Source organism: Scylla paramamosain, chromosome 12 (genome assembly GCF_035594125.1).
Source record: "Scylla paramamosain isolate STU-SP2022 chromosome 12, ASM3559412v1, whole genome shotgun sequence".
Classification (NCBI taxonomy): domain Eukaryota; kingdom Metazoa; phylum Arthropoda; class Malacostraca; order Decapoda; family Portunidae; genus Scylla; species Scylla paramamosain.
Window position 1 is genome coordinate 12,210,448 of NC_087162.1, and position 19,885 is coordinate 12,230,332.

Below are 19,885 nucleotides of genomic sequence, written 5' to 3' on the forward strand. Positions count from 1 at the left end.
GAAGCAGGCAGGGAGTTCCAGAGTTTACCAGAAAAAAGGGATGAATGATTGAGAATACTGGTTAACTCTTGCATTAGAGAAATGGACAGAATGGGGGTGAGAGAAAGAAGAAAGTCTTGTGCAGTGAGGCCATAAGAGGAAGGGTGGCATGCAGTTAGTGAGATCAGAAGAGCAGTTAGCATGAAAATAGCGGTAGAAGATAGCAAGAGATGCAACATTGTAGTGATGAGAAAGAGGCTGAAGACAGTCAGTTAGGGGAGAGGAGTTCATGAGACGAAAAGCTTTTGATTCCACCTTGTCCAGAAGAGCAGTACAAGTGGAACTCCCCCAGACATGTGAAGCATACATGGACAGATAAGGCCCCTGTACAGAGTTAGCAGTTGGGGGGGGTGAGAAAAACTGGTGGAGATGTCTCAGAAAATCTAACTTTATAAGAGCTGTTTTAGCTAGAGATGAGATGTGAAGTTTTCAGTTTAGATTATAAGAAAAGGACAGACCAAGGATATTCAGTGTAGAAGAGGGGGATAGTTAAGTGTCACTGAAGAAGAGGGGATAGTTGTCAGGAAGGTTGTATCAAGTTGATAGATGGAGGAATTGAGTTTTTGAGGCATTGAATAATACTAAGTTTGCTCTACCCCAATCAGAAATTTAAGAGAGATCAGAAGTCAGGTGTTCTGTGGCTTCCCTGCATGAATTCTTTACTTCCTGAAGGGTTGGACTTCTACAAAAAGACATGGAAAAGTGTAGGGTGGTATCATCAGCATGGGAGTGAATAGGACAAGTACTTTAGTTTAGAAGGTCACTGATGAATAATAAAAAGAGAGTGAGTGACAGGACAGAACCCTTAGGAAAACCACTGTTAATAGATTTAAGAGAAGAACAGTGACCGTCTACCACAGCAGCAATAGAACAGTCAGAAAGGAAACTCGAGATGAAGTTACAGAGAGAAGGATAGAGGCCGTAGGAGGGTAGTTTGGAAATCAAAGCTTTGTGCCAGACTCTATCAAAAGCTTTTGATATGTCCAAGGCAACAGCAAAAGTCTCACCAAAATCTTTAAAAGAGGATGACAAGACTCGATAAGGAAAGCCAAAAGATCACCAGTAGAGCAGCCTTGACGGGACCCATACTGGCAATCAGATAAAAGGTTGTGAAGTGATAGATGTTTAATAGTCTTCCTGTTGAGGGTAGATTAAAAAACTTTAGATAGGCAGGAAATTAAAGCAATAGGATGGTAGTTTGAGGCAGGAAATTAAAGCAATAGGATGGTAGTTTGAGGGATTAGAAGTCACCCTTTTTATGAACAGACTGAATGTAGGCAAACTTCCAGCGAGAAGGGAAGGTAGATGTTGACAGACAGAGTTCAAAGAGTTTGACTAGGGAAGGTGCAAGCATGGAGGCACAGTTTTGGAGAACAATAGGAGGCACCCCATCAGGTCCATAAGCCTCCCGAGGGTTTAGGCCAATGAGGGCATGGAAAACATGATTGTGAAGAATTTTAATAGGTGGCATGAAGTAGTCAGAGGGTGGAGGAGAGGGAGGAACAAGCCCTGAATCATCCAAGGTAGAGTTTTTAGCAAAGGTTTGAGCAAAGAGTTCAGCTTTAGAGATAGATGTGATAGCAGAGGTGCCATCTGGTTAAAATAAAGGATGGAAAGAAGGAGAAGCAAAGTTATTGGAGATTTTTTTGGCTAGATGCCAGAAGTCACAAGGGGAGTTAGATCTTGAAAGATTTTGACACTTTCTATTAATGAAGGAGTTTTTGGCTAGTTAGAGAACAGACTTGGCATGGTTCCGGGCAGAAATATAAAGCCCATGAGATTCTGGTGACTAAAGGCTCAAGTACCTTTTGTGGGCCATCTCTCTATCATGTATAGCATGAGAACAAGCTGTGTTAAACCAAGGTTTGGAAGGTAAAGAGTGAGGAATGTACACCTCCATGCCAGACACTACCACCTTTGTTATGCGCTCTGCCCACACAGACGGGTCTCTGACATAGAAGCAGTAGTCATTCCAAGGAAAATCAGTAAAATACCTCCTTAGGTCCCCCCAACTGGGAGAGGCAAAATGCCAGAGGCACTTCTGCTTATGGGGATGCTGAGGAGGGATTGGAGTGACAGGACAAGATATGGATATGAGATTGTGATGGGAGGAGCCCAACAGAGAAGAGAGGGTGACAGCACAAGCAGAAGGATTAGAGGTCAGGAAAAGGTCAAGAATGTTGGGCGTATCTCCAAAACAGTTAGGATTATGAGTAGGGTGTTGCACCAATTGCTCTAGGTCGTGGAGGATAGCAAAGTTCACCAGTCTAGTTCACCAGGATGGTCAGTGAAGGGAGAGGAAAGCCAAAGCTGGTGATGAACACTGAAGTCTCCAAGAATGAAGATCTCCGCAAAAGGGAAGAGAGTCAGAATGTGCTCCACTTTGGAAGTTAAACAATGAATTTCTTATAGTCAGAGGAGTTAGGAGAGAGGTACACAGCACAGATAAATTTAGTTTGAGAGTAACTCTGTAGTCGTAGCCAGATGGTGGAAAACTCGGAATATTCAAGAGCGTGGGCACAAGAGCAGGTTAAGTCATTGCACACATAAATGCAACATCCAGCTTTGGACTGAAAATGAAGATAGAGAAAGTAGGAAGACACAGAAATGGGGCTAATGTTAGTTGCCTCAGACACCTGAGTTTCAGTGAGGAAAAGAAGATGAGGTGTAGTAGAGGAGAGATGGTGTTTTACAGACTGAAAATCAGATCCAAGACTGCGAATATTGCAGGAGTTAATGAAGAAAAAGTTGAGGGGTGTCAAGACACAGGGTCGATACCAGAAGAGCAGTCTAACCTTGGGACATTTGTGGTTCCCTCTCCTGATGGTGACTCTGAGGCTGGTGTAGGAGTCGCCATGATAATTTTGAATTTTGAGTGAAGGGTGTGTGTAATTAGGTGCTTGTAGTTTTGTGTGAAGGAAGAGAGTTGTCTTTAGAGGGCAGGCTGTGACTGCCTCCTTGTGTTGTGAGACACAAAGGGAAATGTTCAGTGATGTCACAGCTGGGTTTAATGATAAGTTCACAGCACTCCCTGATCCAGTGTTTCAGACTGCACTGGGAGTAATAATCATTTCAGCAGATGCCTACTGCCTCCTCATAACATTCTCCTCTGTTTCGTACTTGGCATACCTCTGAACAACCTCAAAGTGTCCCACAGCAGTCTTCGCCAACAGTTCACCCACAAACATCTGGCCCTGAGGAGGAGAGAGAGGAAGCTCAGGAAAAAAAAAATACAGTACAGATGCAATTTCTCTCAACTTCTGTGCTTTCCTATGGAAGGATAACAGATAAGGTAGAATTTTACTCCCTTCATCTATCTATTTATCTATATACCAGACCACCAATCCCAGACAAAGCACCTCTCACTTACACACACATCACTCACAATCTTAGGGCCATTGGTCTCTGGTGGGAAGGAATAGTCTTGTGGACCACCCTACAACACCCTAGCGACTATACTTATAAAATTCTGCTATGGTTACATCCTAGTTAGGAAGAGAACTTGAATTATGAGACTTGACAGCTAAATGACTGTCCTAGCAGGTGACTCTGTTAAGTTATTGTCTTAAGGTGCTAACACCTCTACCGGCTGACATAAGCAGACATTGTGTAGTGCTTTTTGATGAATCTTGCAAGAAATGGCTGATAGTGTGTAAAAATGATATGTAAAATAAGACAAACATATTCATTTAATGGTTCTCAACAATAATCTGACTGGTTTAAGCTTAATTATTGAAGGTATTTATTTACCACTGTTGTTGTCATTTTGTCAAAACAACAATCAGGTGGTGCCAACTTTGACTGCACACCATGCATCACTGTATCACTGATGACCTTGCTGGTGGTCTGCTGTGAGGGCCCCAAGTCGTCCGCACTGCTCTGTTGCATCTTGCCTGTTGTGAAGTACCACAGTGATGGTCACTTGCATCTCAGGGGAGAGGGCCTTGTTCCTTGAAGTTGGTCTCTTCAATCTTCCCACGCAAAATCAATCACGATGATCCCAGTACGGGCCACCTGATACGTCTTCAGCTCAGTCATCCAGCTCATTCAGGACTTCCTTCTTGTCAAGAAGAGTCTGTCACTGCCACTGGCAGTGTCAGTGGAGTTCATCTAGCAAAGCCTTGTTTGCTGGTAGGATGCAATCTTAAAGGCAGGTTCACACTGGTTGTGATGCTACACTAGCTATGAGATGCACATGATGCAAAGCTGTGTAGCTTCCAGTCATTACTACTTGTTGCGCCCCTAGGAAGAAAAGGTCCACACTGTTTGCTATGGAGCAACTTATAGAAGGACTACAGAAATACCTGTGGTTGTACACTGGTCTTGCTGGATTTATTTCATGCAATCAATTTCTTTTTCTTTGCTACAGCTAGAAGCAGTAGTTCCTCCTCCTCAAGAGACCACAGAGCAGTGTCTCCTATGATGCTGCAGATGCACTGAGCTATTGAGTGGTGTGACAGTTGACGCAAGCACTGTCTAACAGCATAGCATCATTCATGGTGTGAATACTCATGTGGCAAGCATTGCATCGCCAGCATCGGGCCATAGCATTGCACAGCCAGCATAGCACTGCAGCCGAGGTGAACCCACCTTTTATGATGCATCTTGAGGACTTCAGATGGTATCTTTTGGAATTTAAGTGGCAAGTTCCACCATTTTGAGGATGTAAGACGATGACTTAATGTTTAAGCAGTAATTTAGTGATAATGCGTACGGCCCCAGGATGTTAGGCTTAGCAAAATCTAAACTTACAAAACTGTGGTCTGCTTTTGGTAAGGTTTTTGAAACTGTTAACCGACAAACATGATTTATATCTATTTATGGTAGCTATGGTGCCTATTATCATATTGTAGGATGATAGATAAAAAAAATAAGAGAAAGAAAATTTAATATATAAATTTCTCCTATGTCTATACAATTTTTGACTCAAAACTCCTTTAAACTAAACAGGACATGGAGAACACAGACTGGGAGGCCCTTCTAATGGGAGACGCTGAGACCAAGGCACGCGCCCTCACCACCAGGCTCCTTGCCCTCCAACAGCAGCATGTGCCCAGCTGAGTATATCTCTCCAGGCCTGGTGATCCCACTTGGTTTGGTTTTCGCAGCAGGGCATCTGCTGAGGCCAAGCATGCTGCCTGAGTGAGGTACAAGTGACACCCATCACGTAGGAACAAGATGCTGCACCGGGAGGCGTGTAAGAGAATGACGTCCATCTGTAGATGGGCGAGGAATCAGCTAAGGGAGGACAGAAGGCGAAAGCTCAGTGGCCCAGGTGAAATCTGGTGAAGGAGCAGCAAGGAGCATGTCACTGCAAGACTCTTCCTCCACTCACCAGACCTGACGGATCCATCGTCACAAGCAGTGCAGACAAGTCCACACTCCTCGCCAAGCTTTTTGCCAACAAGATGAAGGTTGATGACCCGGCACAACCTGTACCACAGCTGGCCCCGGAAACTGATTGCACTGTCACCACTGTCTTGGTAACAGCAGAGCAGGTTGAGTGGCTACTCAATGCAGTAGATGTGGGTAAAGCCACAGGCCTGGATGATGTCAGCCAACGGCTCCTCAAGCACTGCGCTAGAGAGCTGTCAGCTCCTCTCACCACCATCTTCACATCTTGCCTGAGGGAGAAGAAGAGGCCCTCAGTATGGAAGGAAGTGCATGTGGTCCCTGTCCACAAGAAAAACTCAAGATCTGAGACCAGCAACTACAGGCCCATCTCCCTGCTCTCAGTGGTGGGCAAGTTGCTGGAGCAAATAGTGTCTGCTGTCATCTGCCAATACCTGAGTGAGAACCACCTCCTCTCAGACAGACAATTTGGCTTCAGGCCTTGGCCGATCCACCGCAAACCTCCTCCTCCTCCTCTCCAAGGACTGGCAAGATGCCCTGGAAGAAGGCATGGACATCCTTGTGGTGGCCCTGGACATTGCTGGGCTTTTGACAGGGTCTGGCATGCGGGGCTCATTGAAAAGCTTCACGCCAAGAGTATCCAAGGTGACCTGCTAATGCTGCTCGAAGATTACCTCCAGGGTAGGACCCTTCAGGTAGTAGTCAACAGGCAGTCATCAAGCCTTCACCTGTCTGGGCCTCAGTTCCACAAGACTCTGTCTTGGGCCCAGTCCTATGGAACATAATAATTATACATCAACGACCTCCTCCGGCAGCTCTCATCTGTGGCAGTGTATGCCGATGACTGCACACTCTCCCGCTCCTACTGCCGCTTCAACAGTCAGCGTGCCGTCACTGAGCTGAACTGGCAGCTCGGACTGGTGGAGCAGTGGGGAAAGATGTGGCAGGTTAACTTCACTCCTGAGAAGATGCAGGTGATGGTCATCTCGCGGTCCCCAGGTGCCTCACACGCAGTCTCAGGACAGCTAAGTTTTGGAGGCAAGAGCCTGCCACTCCAGGATTACATCAAGATCCTGGGCGTGTCTGTAGACCGTGGCCTACACTTCGATCACCACAACGCTTTCGTTGCCCGCCAGACCTCTCTCCGAGTCTCTGCCCTGTGCAGGATGGCGAACATCCTTGACCCACGGGGCATCCTCATGCTATACAGGGCACAGATACGCCCGTGTAAGGAGTATGGTGCCCTGTCCTGGATGTCGAGTGCTGCCACCTACATGCAGAGACTGGATGCTGTGCAGAGGCAAGCCCTGCACTTGGTGGCCACCGACGAGGACCAACAGCACCTAGCACCAGTAACGTCACTGGAGCACCGCCGAGACATATCGGTATGGTGTGCCACAAAACTCAGGTGCAGAGGGTCCCCCACCTTGACCCCCTGAAGCTGCTGCCACACACAGTGCAGAGGTGCACCAGAGCTGCAGCTAGTAGTGACGAGTTAGTGAAGGTGCCTCGATCTCGCTCTAGCCAACACCAGCACACCTACACAGCCAGGACTTCGCGGCTGTGGAACATGTTCACGGTGACCACGCCCCAAGTGCAGGACATGTCCGCACACCAGGTGAAGCTGGCAGCCCACAGTTGGCGTAGCATGCACCTGTCCCCACTGGCACTTTAAATTTTAGTCTTACATTAATATATTTCATTACTGTATTATTATCTTTATATTAATTATGTATAGTGTTATTGCCTGTAAATAATACTATCATAGGCTTTTAAAATAATTCCATACTCAACATGGAATTTTAAGCCTTTGTATAAATATGTAAAAAAAAAAAAAAAACTCATCATTATCTAAAAATTATCAGTGATAAAAGTAATTACTGCTAAATAAATTTTATGCACATTCAACACAAAGATGTTTTATAGTATGGAAAAAATATATTAGTGTGTGACTTTCAACATAACTTAGAAAATTTGTATTTATGCATATGAAAAATATATCTTAATGAAATAAAAAAAAAACTTTACATAAAATCTGTAAGCAATGCAGACATACACAACGAAAATAAATATAAATAAATATCACATGAAACTAATGATGAAGTATCACTTTAAAAAAGAAAGGCTTACATTTGAGAAAAGTGTGATTTATTGCATCATCAGTCAGCCCCTGCAGCACACTCCATGTCTGTGTGAATTGTGGTGTTCCTCTGCTTCCCCCTGCAGAGTGTGTCCATGGCTGCATCTCTGGCCTTCAGGTACTCCTCCAGTGTAGTGACAAATACACTACCAAGACAGTCTGTGAGTGTGTCCATGGCTGCATCTATGGCCTTCAGGTACTCCTCCAGTGTAACGATAAACTCAGTACCAAGACAGTCTGTGAGAGTGTCCATGGCTGCATCTCTGGCCTTCAGGTACTCCTCCAGTGCAGTGACAAACTCACTACCAAGACAGTCTGTGAGTGTGTCCATGGCTGCATCTCTGGCCTTCAGGTACTCCTCCAGTGTAATAATAAACTCACTACCAAGAGTGTCTGTGAAGCCACTTGACAAGCAGCCCATGTTGTAATTGCAGATGGCCGTCACAACTGGGAAGTCCACTGTCCTGTTTGAAGTATTACGATGCTTGGAACAATTTTCCACACTCTTGAATGCAGGTGTTCATTGCAGATCGTGCCTTTGAAGCATCTCGTCATCTTTTCATCTGATGTCAGATGATGCATCAACTGCCATGTCACAATTCATCACATCACTGCTGTCAGGCTTGAAAACAGTTGATCTACTTTTTTTTCTAGTACAGTTCTTTTGTGACTCACAGCAAGGCCTGTAATGCAATAAGCATATTGAAGGTATGTGGTGGTGGTAGCTGGCTTAAGTCACAGAAGTATGTATTTCCTGGTTCATGGCATTCTGTCATAGTCTTCACAGAAGATAATAACACAATTCCTCTCATAAATTTTATGAGTCATGTGGATGGTCTGGCACCAGCGTGGCAGTACACACATGCCCTGGCCTCACCTTAGGCAAACTGAGTACTGACTCATTATCCAGTAACTACTGTCCCACTCCCTCCCCTCCCACCACTTAGGGATAACATGCCACACATCTGAGAAAAAGTCTCCAAAAATCATGCACACACAAAAAATCAGATACAGTATATGAAAAACAGCAAAACATAAGGAGTACCACAAGGTGTAATCTGAAGCCTGAGTGTAAACAAGCCACATCTCAGACACACGGCTCAAACTTTGGCAGATTGTTACCAAAGTGCTGGATGATGTTTCAGCGTGCACAGACCAATTTTGCTTTTTGCACACAATTTCATTCAAAAAAGTTGAATTACAGTCCCTTAAATAACTTGGTAATTTCTGTCCATCTCCTTACCTTGAAAGCCTCACCATCAAACATTAAGGCAGAATTTTTGTGCACAAACTGAATCAATGTATCATGATAACAAAAATAATACTGCTTTATCACTCCATACATATATGCAAAAAAATAAACTTGATTTGATAATTCCTGTCTACCCTACCTTTAAAGTCTTGTCATCCGAGCACTGGGCCAGAGTCCTTGTCAACAAACTGAATGCCTCTTGATAACAGAATTAATATTTGTATTACTCTATCAAAAAAAAAATATATATTATTTCTGTCCATCTCCTTGCCTTTAATACCTTGCCATCAAACTACAATCCAGAATCTTTGTCAACATACTGAACACTTCATGATAACAATAACAGAAATTATATTGTTTTATTACTCTATAAAAAAAAATAATTAACGATCATTCTTGTCTATCTCCTCACCTCCTCACATCATGTTAACAAAGATTATATTATTTTATTACTCTTTTTATGCAACATTTAAGTCAATCATGCCTGTCTGTCTCCTCACCTTGAAAGCCAGGCCATTAAGCACCAAGCCAGAGTCCTTGTCAACAAAGTGATGGTGGTGGGCTGTCTGGCCTGCACTATGCTGGGCTGCTGCAGGATCATTGCTGCACTCATCTGTGTCAATCTGAGGGGAGGCCAAAAGAAGACCAACTATTACATCACTTATGCTCTGAGGGGAGACCAAAAGAAGACCAGCTATTAGATTACTTATGTGCTCAGGAGAGACCAAAAGAAGACCAACTATTAGATCACTTATGTGACTCCAATAGCAACCATATCTTGGTAAATACTGAGATCCTTCTTTCTCCTCTTGGCATTTCAGTCTTGTGTTTCCCTCAGTATCCTGTCAGGGCCTAATCCCTAGAGACATCATTAAGGTACCCTGATTAAGTTCAATTTAAAAGAGATAGGAGATTGGTTCTTAAATAGTGGTGGATGAATGGAATGGACTCACTAATGAGGCTGTTAGTGCTAATTCTTTAGTGAGCTTTAAATAAAAGAAGATTACACAGATTTATGAATGAGGCTGATAGGTGGAAATAGGTAGGCATGTTTCATACAGGGACTCCCATGTGTAGGCCTGATGGCTTCTTACAGCTTCACTTATTTTTTTATTTTTCTGTTCTTACACCAGACACTTATCCTCCAGCTTTGGATGGTCCTTTTTGACCTCTCGTTAGGGACTGGCACTCTCATTGGGCTTTTTTTAAACTTTTTGTTGTCCTTGACCAGCCCCCCCACCTCTTACATAAAGACCTGTACCTACCTGAAGGTCTCCTCCAGGGTGGTGGTGAGGGCTGGAGCACAGCTGGGGTAGGTGATGGTGAAAGAGAGGTTGTACCCTTCCCCGGGCTTGCTGACAGACAGGTCGGTGAAGGTGGTAGCGCCATTTCTGTAGGGAACTGTTGTGGTGCCCATGAGGATGGCACCTGGCAGACCTCCCAACAGACTTGCCGTGACCTGCCAGGGATCACTCTTGTGGCCCAGGTCACTGGTGGGTACACCCTGAGGAGGGGAAGAGAGAGAGAGAGAGAGAGAGAGAGAGAGAGAGAGAGAGAGAGAGAGAGAGAGAGAGAGAGAGAGAGAGAGAGAGAGAGAGAGAGAGAATAATTATTGGTGCATCTTTGAGTCCTTTCATGAGAACCAAAGAGGCCTGAAGGTTTACTAAACACACACACACACACACACACACTGAAAATCCAGCCATCTATGTCGCTGAGAGCTGCCCTAGTGGAAATACAGAGGTGAGAGTTCACACTGGTTCTACTCATTGCTGTCCCATCTCCAAGAGTGTTTTGTAGAAAGCAGTTAAATTTTTATAATGAGCAGTGAAGAGGGGGCTACTTCAGTCCCCACTATGTTGTTTCCACCAATGGAGACCATCCCGAAGGCGAGGCAGAGAGACTTCTCAGGATTTGGGGAAGAGGACCAAAGGGTCAGGGAAGCAATGATGAGGAGAATTATCACACTGGAAACCAAAATGAAGGAAATGAAGGATAGATTTGACAAGATGGAGAGGATGGTTGAAACTTTGATCACCAAGAAGGGGGTGTGGAAAGGTGCATACAACGATCTACATAAAAAACTAATGTTATATGAAAAGAAAGCGATGGAATATGAAGGCAAAGTGGAAAAGTTAAACATAAAACAGGAAAATTGGAAGAAAGAACAAGAGGAAGAAAAGACTGATTTTAGGAAAATTGTGGAGGAACAAACAAAGGCAAACAACACAAAGCTAACAGAAAAAGTTGTTCAAGTTATAAAACAGAAAGAAAACTTGGTGAGAGACACTGTGGATAAGAAAAAAACTGTTGTGGTATTCGGCCTGAAGGAAGAGTGTACACCTCAGTGGACTGAAAGAGAAAAGAAGGAAAAGATGAGTGGAAAAATTAGTGGGGACATTACAAGAAAAAGTGCTAACTGGAGAGATAGAAGAAATTATAAGATTGGGTAGATATGTTGAGGGTGGACAGTGTCCTATGAAAATAAGGTTTAGGTCACAAGTGGCAGCTGAAGAAACACTGAGTAAATCCTAGAAACTGGCCAAGGTGGAAGAATACAAACAAGTGTGGATAAAAAAAGACAGAACCAGAGAAGAGAGAGATACTGTAAATGAACTAAGAAAAGAAGCAGACAAAAAAAACGGAAAACTATCCAAGGTGGAGAAAAAACAGTTTTCTTGGAGGGTTATGGACATGAGGTTGAGAAAGTGGTACAGGAGGGAAGTAAATGCGGAAGGGAAAGACTAAAAGTAGCATAAACAAACATAAATGGACTAATGTCAGCAGTGTTGGAACTAGAAGACTATTTAAAAGAGGAGAAACTGGACATCATGGGTATCGTTGAAACTATATTGGCAAAGTGAAGGGGATATATCAAATATTGGTGAAAGAAAATATAACCTCTGGATGAGAAATGAGAAATGGAAAGAATAAATGGAAAGGAGGTGTGATGCTTCTAGTTAGGAAGGATTTATTAGTGGAATCTGTCACATATGGGGTGGAGGAAGCAGAAGTATTGAAAATAAGCTTAAGACAGAATATTGGAAGATACCGTAATGTTATGGTGACTTGTGTTCCCCCCTATTCCAACTCTTGGAGAGAGGATGAATATAAGAAAATGCTTGAGGACACAAGGACGTGTTTGGCAGAGCTGCTTGAGGAAAATGACGATATACTCCTGATGGGGGACTTTAACTGTAAAGAGATATCTTTGGAGAACTGCACCACAGAAGGCAGTGAGTCATCATGGGGGAACAAGCTAGTAGACCTGGCTATTGAAAATTTCCTGACACAATGGGTTACAGATGACACAAGATTTAGGGGAAATAAAGCATCTTCAAGGCTCGATCTAATTTTCACCAATGAACAAGAAATAGTAGAAGACCTTAAATACATAAACCCAACAGGAAAAAGTGATCATGTGCTGATTCAGTTCACAGTTATGGATAATAACCTCAGTATAAGAAAAGAGGACCACAGAAGAGAATGGCTAAACTACAGCAAGACTAACTTTGGACAACTTAGGAAGTATTTCAATGAAGTGAATTGGAACATAATTATTCAAAAGAAGTACATAGAGGAAAAGTGGACAGCTTTCCTGGACATTTATAATAAGAGAGTAGAGAAATGGGTACCCAAAAAATCAACAGAGAACCTTTTCAAAAAAGATTGGTACAACAGGAGATGTGCAACAGCTAGATTGGAGAGAGAAAAAAACATGGAACAAGTGGAAGAAAAACAAGAGACTGGACCTGTGGAACAATTATATAAGAAAGCAGAATGAATATGTCAAAACTCACAGAGATGAGCAGAAAAATTTTGAAAGGAATGTTGTGGAGAAATGTAAAGACCAACCAAAATTATTTCATAAATTCATTAATGGAAAATTAAAGAGCAAAGATGAAATAAGCACGGTAAAAGCTGGAGAAGAGACAGTGGATGACCAAGAAGAGGTAGCTGAAGTGTTTAACAGATACTTCCACTCTGTGTTTACTAAGGAAAATGATTTCAGAGATGAGAGGACAGCGTTAGAAAAAGGGACCGACATAAAGGAGATTAAAACATCAGTAGATAAAGTAAAGAATATGTTGGAAGACCTGGATGTAAGGAAACCAATGGGTCCTGATGGTGTCTCAAGTTGGATTTTAAAAGAGTGTAGCTCACAATTAGTCTCAGCGTTGCACAATATAATTAGCACTACCCTGGTAAAAGGTAGAGTACCCATAGATTGGAAATGGGCAGATATTACCCCAATCCACAAGATTGGAAGTAAAGAAGATCCATTAAATTATAGATCTGTATCGCTCACAAGTGTGGTGGTGAAGATTTGTGAAAAGATTATCAAGAACAGATGAGTGAAATACCTAGAAGACAACAAGGCAATAACAGAGAAACAATTTGGTTTCAGAAAAGGAAGATCGTGTTACGAATTTGATAAATTTCTACTCAAGAGTAATAGATATTGTGCAAGAGAGAGAGATGGATGGGCCAACTGCATATACTTAGATCTGAGAAAAGCATCCGATAAAGTTACACACAGAAGACTAATATGGAAATTGGAAAAAACTGGAGGACTCGGTGGATCACTGTTAAAGTGGATGACTGACTTTTTGACAAACAGAGAAATAAAGACAGTAATTAAAGGCAGCAGGTCGAACTGGAGAATGGTAATAAGTGGAGTCCCACAAGGTTTGATACTTGCACCTATTATGTTCACAGTTTATGTAAATGATATGACAGAAGGTGTAGAAAGTTAAATGAACCTTTTTTGCTGATGATGCTAAGATTATGAGCAAAGTAACAAATGAAGAGGATTGCAATGCTTTAACTCAGGACTTAATTAAGATTAATGAATGGTCATTGAGGTGGAACATGGAGTTTAATGCTAAAAAATGTAGTGTGATGGTTTGGAAAAAGTGTGAAAAGGCCAGTTGGCAACTATTACTTAGGGAATGCGGAAATCTCTATAAGATCAAAAGAAAAAGGCCTAGGAGTAATTATTACTGATAATTTATCATTTGGGAAGCACATAAACAAAACTTTAGGAGAAACATATAATCTGCTGAGAAACATCAAAATAGCATTCTCCTATAATGATGAAGATGTGATAAAAAAAAAAAAAAAAACTGATAACAACGATGATATGTCTGAGATTGGAGTATGCAGTACTAGTGTGGTCACCAAGTTTGGAAAAGGATACAAGGTTAGAAAGAATCCAGTGAGCTGCAACTAAAATCCCTGCAAGCTTAAGAGAGTATAGTTATGAGGAAAGGTTGAAGAGATTGGGCCTGACTACACTAGAAAAAAGGAGGGAAAGTGATTTGATAGCAATATATAGAATATTGGAAGGAATGGAAAAGTTGGACAAAGAATATCTCTTGATACCAGATACAAGAGACACAAGAGGACATGGAAGGAGATTGAAAAGGAGTGTTTGTAGAAGAGACATCAAGAAACAGCTTCCCACACAGAAGTATAACAGTGTGGAATAAACTTAAGGATGAGACTGTGTGTACAAAGACAATTCATGAATTTAAAGAAAATCTAGATAAAAGTCGATATGGAGATGGTACAGCATAAACCTAGTGTGGCTCTTGTCCTGTATTTCACAACTAGGTAAATACAACTAGGTAAATACACACACACACACAAGGACTGAATGAATACAGAGGTGGGATAAGGAGTGTAGCCCAGCCCCTGTATACCACAACTAGACAAACAAAGGTGAGAGAGGCAAGAAATGCACAAACAGATGGATGAATAAAGATGGAGACAGAACCAGAGGTGTGTAGCTCAAGCCCTGTATATTACAACTACACACACACACCTCTTTATCCAGTACAGTGACGGACAGCTGTATTTCAAACACTGTGTACTGCACCACACTGCTGGACACACCACTCAGCACCAATGCACTGGATGGCTCGGCATACTCAGTCACTGCCAGGCTTTCCTTGATCTTCTCTGCCGAGGCGCCTCCTTCTCCTGCTGCTTGAAGAATGGCTCGACATCTGGAATGACAACATTGCCTTCCTCCTCTGTGGCCTTTGGAGGGGTTTCCATGGGTGGTGGCTCTACGGGGTCACTCACCTGAGGAAGAGAGGTGGGTATTGGAGAAACACACTACCTCTGTTAATGGTTCAGCTGATGACAAAGTGCAGGAGGACATGATTTAAGGCAGTAAAGGGGCAGAGAACAGTGTCATTTTACCAAGAGGAGTTACAGGAGTGAGAGATGACTCAAGGCAGTAAAGAGGCAGAGAGTAGTGTCTGCCTTAAGAGGAGGCACTGGAGGAAGAGACAACATAAGATCACAAAGGAACAGAGAGCAGAGGTTCACTTTACCAAGAGAGAGGCACAGTTGCTGCATGATCCATCCTGGAATCTACTGACGGCCTTCTCCAGACTCTGCACCAGCTTCTCATAGGGAATCACCTCCCCACCAGTTGCTCCCTCCTCCCCCTCACCATTCAGGGTTGTAGAAGGAGCGCTGGCCACCTCAGCCTAAATAAATTTAAGTTGTATTCTTAAAACATTTTGTTCTCTTTAGTAATCATTTTCATATATAACGAATAGTAAGAATCTCATAGGCAATTTTCCCATTCATTTGGCATAGTCCTTATTAAACTACCACTATCTATCTATCTATATACCAGGCTGGCAGTCTCACACAGGGTGGCCCACACAAAGCACAACACACTCCTGCACACTTCGCTCACACTCTTAGCTCTGTTGGCTCCTAGTGTAATGGGACAGTCTTGTGGACTACCCTGCTACATCCCAGGAGCTTAGGCACAGCACAGCTGTCCACATACTTCCACAGCAAGGCCTCACAGCATAAACTGGTTCAATCCTGCCCTTTCATGGTGAGATCCTTCCCTATCACAAGTGTCATAAAAATGATCTTGAAAACCCAGATAAATTCCATTAGATCTACAATTAGTTGAAACTCCCAAACATTTGAGAACAATTTGTTCCTAAGCTCCTACTAGCAAGGGAGACCAGGCAGCCCAGACAGCCAAACCAAACACAGCCACAACCAACAAAGCCACAAACAACATGATCACACACAACACACAGACCCAACACTGCCACACACAACACACAGACCCAACAAAGCCAGACTCAACACAACCACATTGAACACAGCTGCACCCACCACAGTCGGACTCAACACAGACCAGACCCAACACACATCCTCACCATGCCCACCTCCAGCTTTCCTTGCTGTCTCTTGGAGTTCTCCCGTATAACACTGATGACCCTGATGTTGTTTGGGGATACCTCAAACAGGTCGGCCAGATTCAACACCAGGTTCTGCTCATGAAACTCATCTTCCTTCACCATGAGGCCACTGGTGAGGGTGATCATGGGTGTGGTCTTGATGTCAAGGGCGTGGCCTCTGCGCAGCACCACATGGACCAACTTGGCATTGCACTGGAAGTAGCTGGTCCCCACTGCTTGCAGGAGAGGGTCTGGGTAAGCTGGAGAGGTGGTGACAGGGACAGGCATGGCACAATAGGGTTTTCCTTGCCTAAAACTATCAGGAAGAGCTATGACAAAACTGACAGGGAGAGACATGACAAGACTGACAGGGAGGCATGACAAAACTGACATGGAAAGACATGACAAGACTGACAGGGAGGCATGACAAAACTGACAGGGAGACATGACAAAACTGACATGGGGGCATGACAAAGTTGAGAAAGGCACGACAAAACTGACAGTGAGAGGCATGACAAAACTGACAGGGAGAGGCAAGGCCGAGTGGTTGTTCTGTTACCCTAAACCAACAGGGAGAGACAAGGCAGAGTAGTTGTTCCTTTGCCCCAAACTGACAGGGAGAGGCAGGGCAAAGTACAGAATTCCAGTGCCTGAAACACAACATAAACACACAGCCATTCCTTACATTCCCTACACAGCACAACACAGTCATTCCTTACATTCCCAACATAACACAAAACAACACACAACCATCCTTTACATTCCAAACACAACACAGCACACGGCCATCCCTTACATTGTCCAGCGTGGGAAGGAAAGCCTGAGGGGGGGGGGAGGGGGTCCTCAGGCAACAGGTAATAGCTGGCTGCAGAGGTGTTGAGGTTGGTTGAGGGAACAAAGACACCATCCACATAGGTGTCATAACGCTGAGGCTTTGGGAAGATGCGCAGGATGACGGCCTCAGAGGATGGACTGAGTGGCAGGTGCAGATGCAGCACCTGAAGATGTTGTGAGTGGAGGGTCAGTGTGGTAAGGTTAGGTTAGAAATGTAGCACCTGAAGTAATAATTGATTGGGTTAAGTTAGATTAGGCTGGCTTAGTGTTGGGTGAGGTTGTGCTGGGTCAGTGTGGTTTGAGTGAGGTTAGGCTGGATTAAATGATGTTAGAGTATGCGTCAAAAAGATTGGTGTGAACTGCCTGCTGTTTATCTCCAATTACTATTATTATTATTATAAAAGCACTGAAAATTATTACAACTACTACTACCACAACTACAATCTCTGTCTACTTCTACTACTATTACAACCACTACAACACCATAACAAGCACCACAGCAGTACCTGAGGGGGCGTGCTGGTCATGGCCATCTCATATGTCATCCCTGTTGCCACAATGGAGAAGGTTGAGATTCACGCCTGACACGTGCAGCCAGCACACCAGCCTCTGTCCATCGGTCCATTGAGGAGGTCCACTTACCCACTGGGGCCTGGAGGAGGAGGAAGAGGTATTAATAACACTCACAAAAAATCCCATGTGGAATTGACAATCTGGTAAATAGATTTATAAGGACAAGATAAAAAAAAAAAAGTGGCTTGTGATGGCAATGAAGGCGATGGGAGAGAGGCGCCGAACCTCTGTGTCCATGCTCTCAATGATCATGAGGCGGAGGCACTTCCATGCCTGCCACGATGGAACCACAGCACCGGAAACATCACGGACAATGCCTGTGGGATGAGACAAAAGGAGAGTAAAGGGAGTGGTAAGGGATCTCAAACAACAACATGTCTTTAGTTTCTTAACTGCCTGGTTTGGGTGCAGTGTGAGTGTGTTGTAGAGCTGTGTGGACATCTGACACACACACACACACACACACACACACGTGCTCACTAGCCAGCTGTTCGGACGCAGATGCAAGAGCTCCTGAAGATACATGCTGCTGGATCTGGACAAAACAACGAGGCCTAGTAATGTATACGTAGGGATGAGAGAGGGTTACAAAGTGTCCTGTTTCCAAATTTGAGGTTAAAAAAAAATGGAAGGAAAGGATGTTTTAGGTGGCGCCACCAGTCATGATGGGTTTGTAAACAAACCGAGTGAGGAGGTGAGACAAGGCACATTTTATTGAAACCCCTGTGGACTTGAGACAATTGGTAGAGGCAAGTGGAGAAAGGGATTTTTCAGGATTCAGAGAAGGGAAAGGAAATATGAGGAGGATAATCAGTGTAGAGAAAGAAATAAGGTGCATGAGGGAACCGATCTCTGGCATTCTGGAAAAGCAGCACAAAATTATTATGGAAAACAAAGAATTGAGAAAGAAGTATAATGAATGTGAGAGTGTTCTAAAAATAAACAATGAGATGAAAGAGGCAATGGAGGAACTAAAGAAAGAAAATGAGATACTCAAGACTAAGTGTAATGAATATGAAGTAACTCTGCAAGGGCTGCAACAAAAGGTGGAGGATAGGGCAGGAAAAGTGGAAGCGGCGGTCGGTATGTGAAACCAAACTGGAGGAACTGAGAAATGCCTGGAAGAAAGAACATGAGGATGAAAAGGGAGCTTCACAAGGGTGGTTAAAAAACAAATACAGGGCTGATCTGATCAGCTGCTTAAGTGTAAGCACAACACGCTTCCTCTTTTCTACAACTTTAGGCATGATGAAGGCGTCAGGCGATAAACAGTGCACACGCAGGACTGAGTCACTGAGTAAACACAGTGCAGTGGGCCGTGGGTGGCGCGAAGCAGTGCGCTCTGGTGGCGAGGGGACAAAGTATGCCTCGCGCGGGAATTTTAATCGATTTTATGAGTACACATTGATTTTTTATTGATTTTAAGGCTCGGGGAAAAATGTGCCGGATACTTGAAGCTGCCGGATACTCGAATGCCGGATGAGAGGGATTTTACTGTACATACATACATACATATGGGCATAATAGGAAACAGATTTGCTCTTCTTCATATGAAAAACTAAAGGAGTCAACTAGGATAAAATGCTTAGCATGGAAGAAGAATTTAAAAAAAATGCCATATAAAATTAACTTTTGATACATAATTAGAATTTCCTGACTAAAAAAAGGAAACCTTGAATTTCTTGATTATAAATGAAAGAAAACCAAAGAATATAGTTCTCGAAGTGGGGAAATGAGGTGCATGTGATAATAAAAAAGAAAAATCATGTTAAAGAAATAGTACAACCTATCTTACATACATTTTCACAGGATTCTCCTGGCCTACATGGTGTGGTACTGCACTGAACACTTTTGATGCAGGTATACTTTACATTTCTGGCATATGAATACAGTCTGATTGTTACACAACCTGCAACGACAGCGTTTTGGAGGATTCGATTTTACGATGTGATGCCCAACATTATGATAGCGCATTTGTGCAGATACACCTGCAACTCCTCCTCCCCCTCCTCCTCCTCCTTCTCCTCCTCCTCCTTTTTCTTTCCCTCTCTTCATACTCATCTTTCTCCTCCTCCTAATCCTCCTTTTCCTTCTCCTCGTCCTACTTATGCTCCTCCTTTTCTTTCTCCTCGTCAGAGAGAGAGAGAGAGAGAGAGAGAGAGAGAGAGAGAGAGAGAGAGAGAGAGAGAGAGAGAGAGAGAGAGAGAGGTACTGCTTTTGATTCCACCGTGTTCAAAAGAGAGGTTTTCGGTTCTGGTTCCTGACGGTTTCTCAGTGGGAGAGGTATCGTTCTATCCTGACCCCTAGTCACCGCTCAGATACACACACACACACACGCACATACACGCACACACACTAAAATCTTCCTGGTGCCTCGGCTACACCGTCACGCCACGAATTTGAATTTATTTGAATTTATTGTCGAATTTATTGTCATTTTCCATTATTACAATGGTTGTTCTTCCATAAAGA

At 43.4% G+C, this 19,885-nt stretch overlaps 2 protein-coding genes across 3 annotated transcripts in view; one reads left to right on the plus strand and one right to left on the minus strand.

Moving 5' to 3' along the window:
- Positions 1-7,931, plus strand: part of LOC135105681 (uncharacterized) — a 34,875-nt gene extending 26,944 nt beyond the window's left edge. The window contains exon 5 of the mRNA XM_064014066.1: positions 4,990-7,931. Within this exon, the coding sequence (XP_063870136.1) occupies positions 4,990-5,036 (47 nt within the window). The 3' untranslated portion in view covers positions 5,037-7,931. The remainder of the gene's footprint in view (positions 1-4,989) is intronic.
- LOC135105680 (uncharacterized) lies at positions 3,096-18,838 on the minus strand. Of its 2 annotated transcripts, XR_010270961.1 has the most exons (9): positions 17,639-18,838; positions 17,347-17,492; positions 16,803-17,004; positions 15,995-16,239; positions 15,128-15,286; positions 14,611-14,873; positions 10,049-10,287; positions 9,284-9,406; positions 3,096-3,233 (listed from the first exon to the last, which is right to left on the minus strand). XR_010270961.1 is itself a non-coding variant. In XM_064014065.1 (6 exons), exons 2-6 carry the CDS (start codon positions 17,383-17,385, stop codon positions 14,721-14,723), a joined length of 798 nt encoding a protein of 265 aa, XP_063870135.1. In that variant the 5' UTR covers positions 17,386-17,492; positions 17,639-18,838; the 3' UTR covers positions 13,966-14,720. The 2 variants fall into 2 exon arrangements, 1 of the variants encoding a protein (XP_063870135.1); XM_064014065.1 differs by lacking the exons at positions 3,096-3,233; positions 9,284-9,406; positions 10,049-10,287 and having other exon boundaries at positions 13,966-14,873.
- Positions 18,839-19,885: the final 1,047 nt, after the last annotated feature.